General features: G+C 51.2%; 1 protein-coding gene across 1 annotated transcript in view; it reads left to right on the forward strand.

Moving 5' to 3' along the window:
• Positions 1 to 1,310, forward strand: part of LOC115250861 (doublesex- and mab-3-related transcription factor A1-like) — a 1,745-nt gene extending 435 nt beyond the window's left edge. The window contains 4 exon segments of the mRNA XM_029841119.1: positions 9 to 164; positions 300 to 313; positions 420 to 903; positions 905 to 1,310. Coding sequence (XP_029696979.1) covers positions 9 to 164; positions 300 to 313; positions 420 to 903; positions 905 to 1,181 — 931 coding nt within the window. The 3' untranslated portion in view covers positions 1,182 to 1,310.
• The last annotated feature ends 447 nt before the right edge of the window (positions 1,311 to 1,757 follow it).

Below are 1,757 nucleotides of genomic sequence, written 5' to 3' on the forward strand. Positions count from 1 at the left end.
TGCGCCAGATGCAGGAACCATGGCGTGGTCTCCGCGCTCAAAGGCCACAAGCGCTTCTGCCGCTGGAGGGACTGCGTGTGCGCCAAGTGCACCCTGATAGCGGAGAGGCAGCGGGTGATGGCCGCGCAGGTGGCGCTCAGGAGGCAGCAGCAGCCCAGGAGGAGGCGAGGCCCGGGAGCTGCGCCTCCTGTACCCGCAGCCGGACGCAGGGAACCCTCAGGGCTCTCCCGTCGGACACGGGGCGTCCACGGCGACCAGCCACGCTCCCGCACCTCCGAGTTTTGAGGGGTTTGGAGCAGAAAACCAAAAGACGGTAAGAAAGGAAAACAATTATCACTATTTTTTATACAGACGTTATCACGCGGAACATTGGAAACATTTTACGCGCGACTTTAAACCACTTTTTTTTTTATTTCTAGATGATAAATGCGGCAAATACAACTTTTATAACGGATTATTAGGTCGGCCCATCTTTGCGGCCAACCTGTCCTCTTCAACCGAGAAGACGGCCCTGTCCCCGAACAGGGACAGGGCCGTCTTGTCCAGTGACGAGAGCGCAAGCCCGTCCCCGCCGTTTAACCCGACGAGTCCCCGCTGCTCCCCCTCCACGGACCCGGAGTCCGGCAGCGAGACGGAGAAACCCCGAGACTTCTCTCGCCGGGACCGGGACCCCACAGACATCATGGCCAAGATCTTTCCTCATCACAAACGCGACACCCTCGAGTCGATGGTGAGAACGTGCCGAGGTGACGTTGTCAGATCCATCGAACTCCTGATGAGCTCCAAAGATCACAAGATCGACTCGGAGAACTTGGCCCAGGCTACTCAGTCCGGTGCCCTCGGGTCTTCTGCCGGGATGCCCGGAGCAATGGGTGCTCTCGGGACCAAATCTGCCTTCTCCCCTCCACCTGCCACCGGCGGCCCCTGTTGGAGAGGGTCTGTACGGGCTCAGCCCTCGTCTGGGGGTCAGCCCCCTGCGCCTGACCTACTCCTCCTCCAGCGGTGGCATGGCGGGGTTTATATCTCCATACATGACATCCGGACTGATGCCAATGTTTCCCCTGCGTCCGCCGCTGGACTCATACTCCTTCCCGGGGATGATCCGAGATTTTTCTTACCTTCAGAGCAAGGAGGCACTATGTAGTACAGGTCTTTACACCAGACTCAACAGCGACAAGTGACTAAATACAAATCAGAAAGAGAAAATGTAGATGAAATGCGACCATACAGTCGTGTCGCAGAAAGCTGGACAGTGTAAATGATGTAAATATTGCTTACTTATTGTTAATAAATCGATTTTAAAACAGCAACTCACTCTATCTATCTATCTATCTATCTATCTATCTATCTATCTATCTATCTATCTATCTATCTATCAGCCATGTGCGTTTTGAAACAGCCAATAGAAATCCTTTGCGGACCCACGTGACCTTGTGTTTCAGGAAGTGGTCAGGCAGCGTGGAGGTAAGGCATTTAAACCACGTTGAACTATTTAAAACGTTTTCAGTGGGCTTTTTGTTTGTTTGTTGTTTGTTTGTTGGGTCAGGGAAGACATTTCCCCCCTTAAATTTCAAGGTTGCTAAGAGTAATCAAAGACATGAATATAGTTTTTCCCAGGAGTGACTCTTACTCTACGTAAATGTGTGGTGTAATATTTATTGATGCGGCAAGCGATTCACAAAAAAAGAAAGAAAACAAAACAAAATCTTTTTTATTACTCTGTATTAATCAAACAGTTCAGCAGGAATAAGTTTCTG

The sequence above is a fragment of the Takifugu rubripes genome, chromosome 8, assembly GCF_901000725.2.
Source record: "Takifugu rubripes chromosome 8, fTakRub1.2, whole genome shotgun sequence".
Taxonomy (NCBI): Eukaryota; Metazoa; Chordata; class Actinopteri; order Tetraodontiformes; family Tetraodontidae; genus Takifugu; species Takifugu rubripes.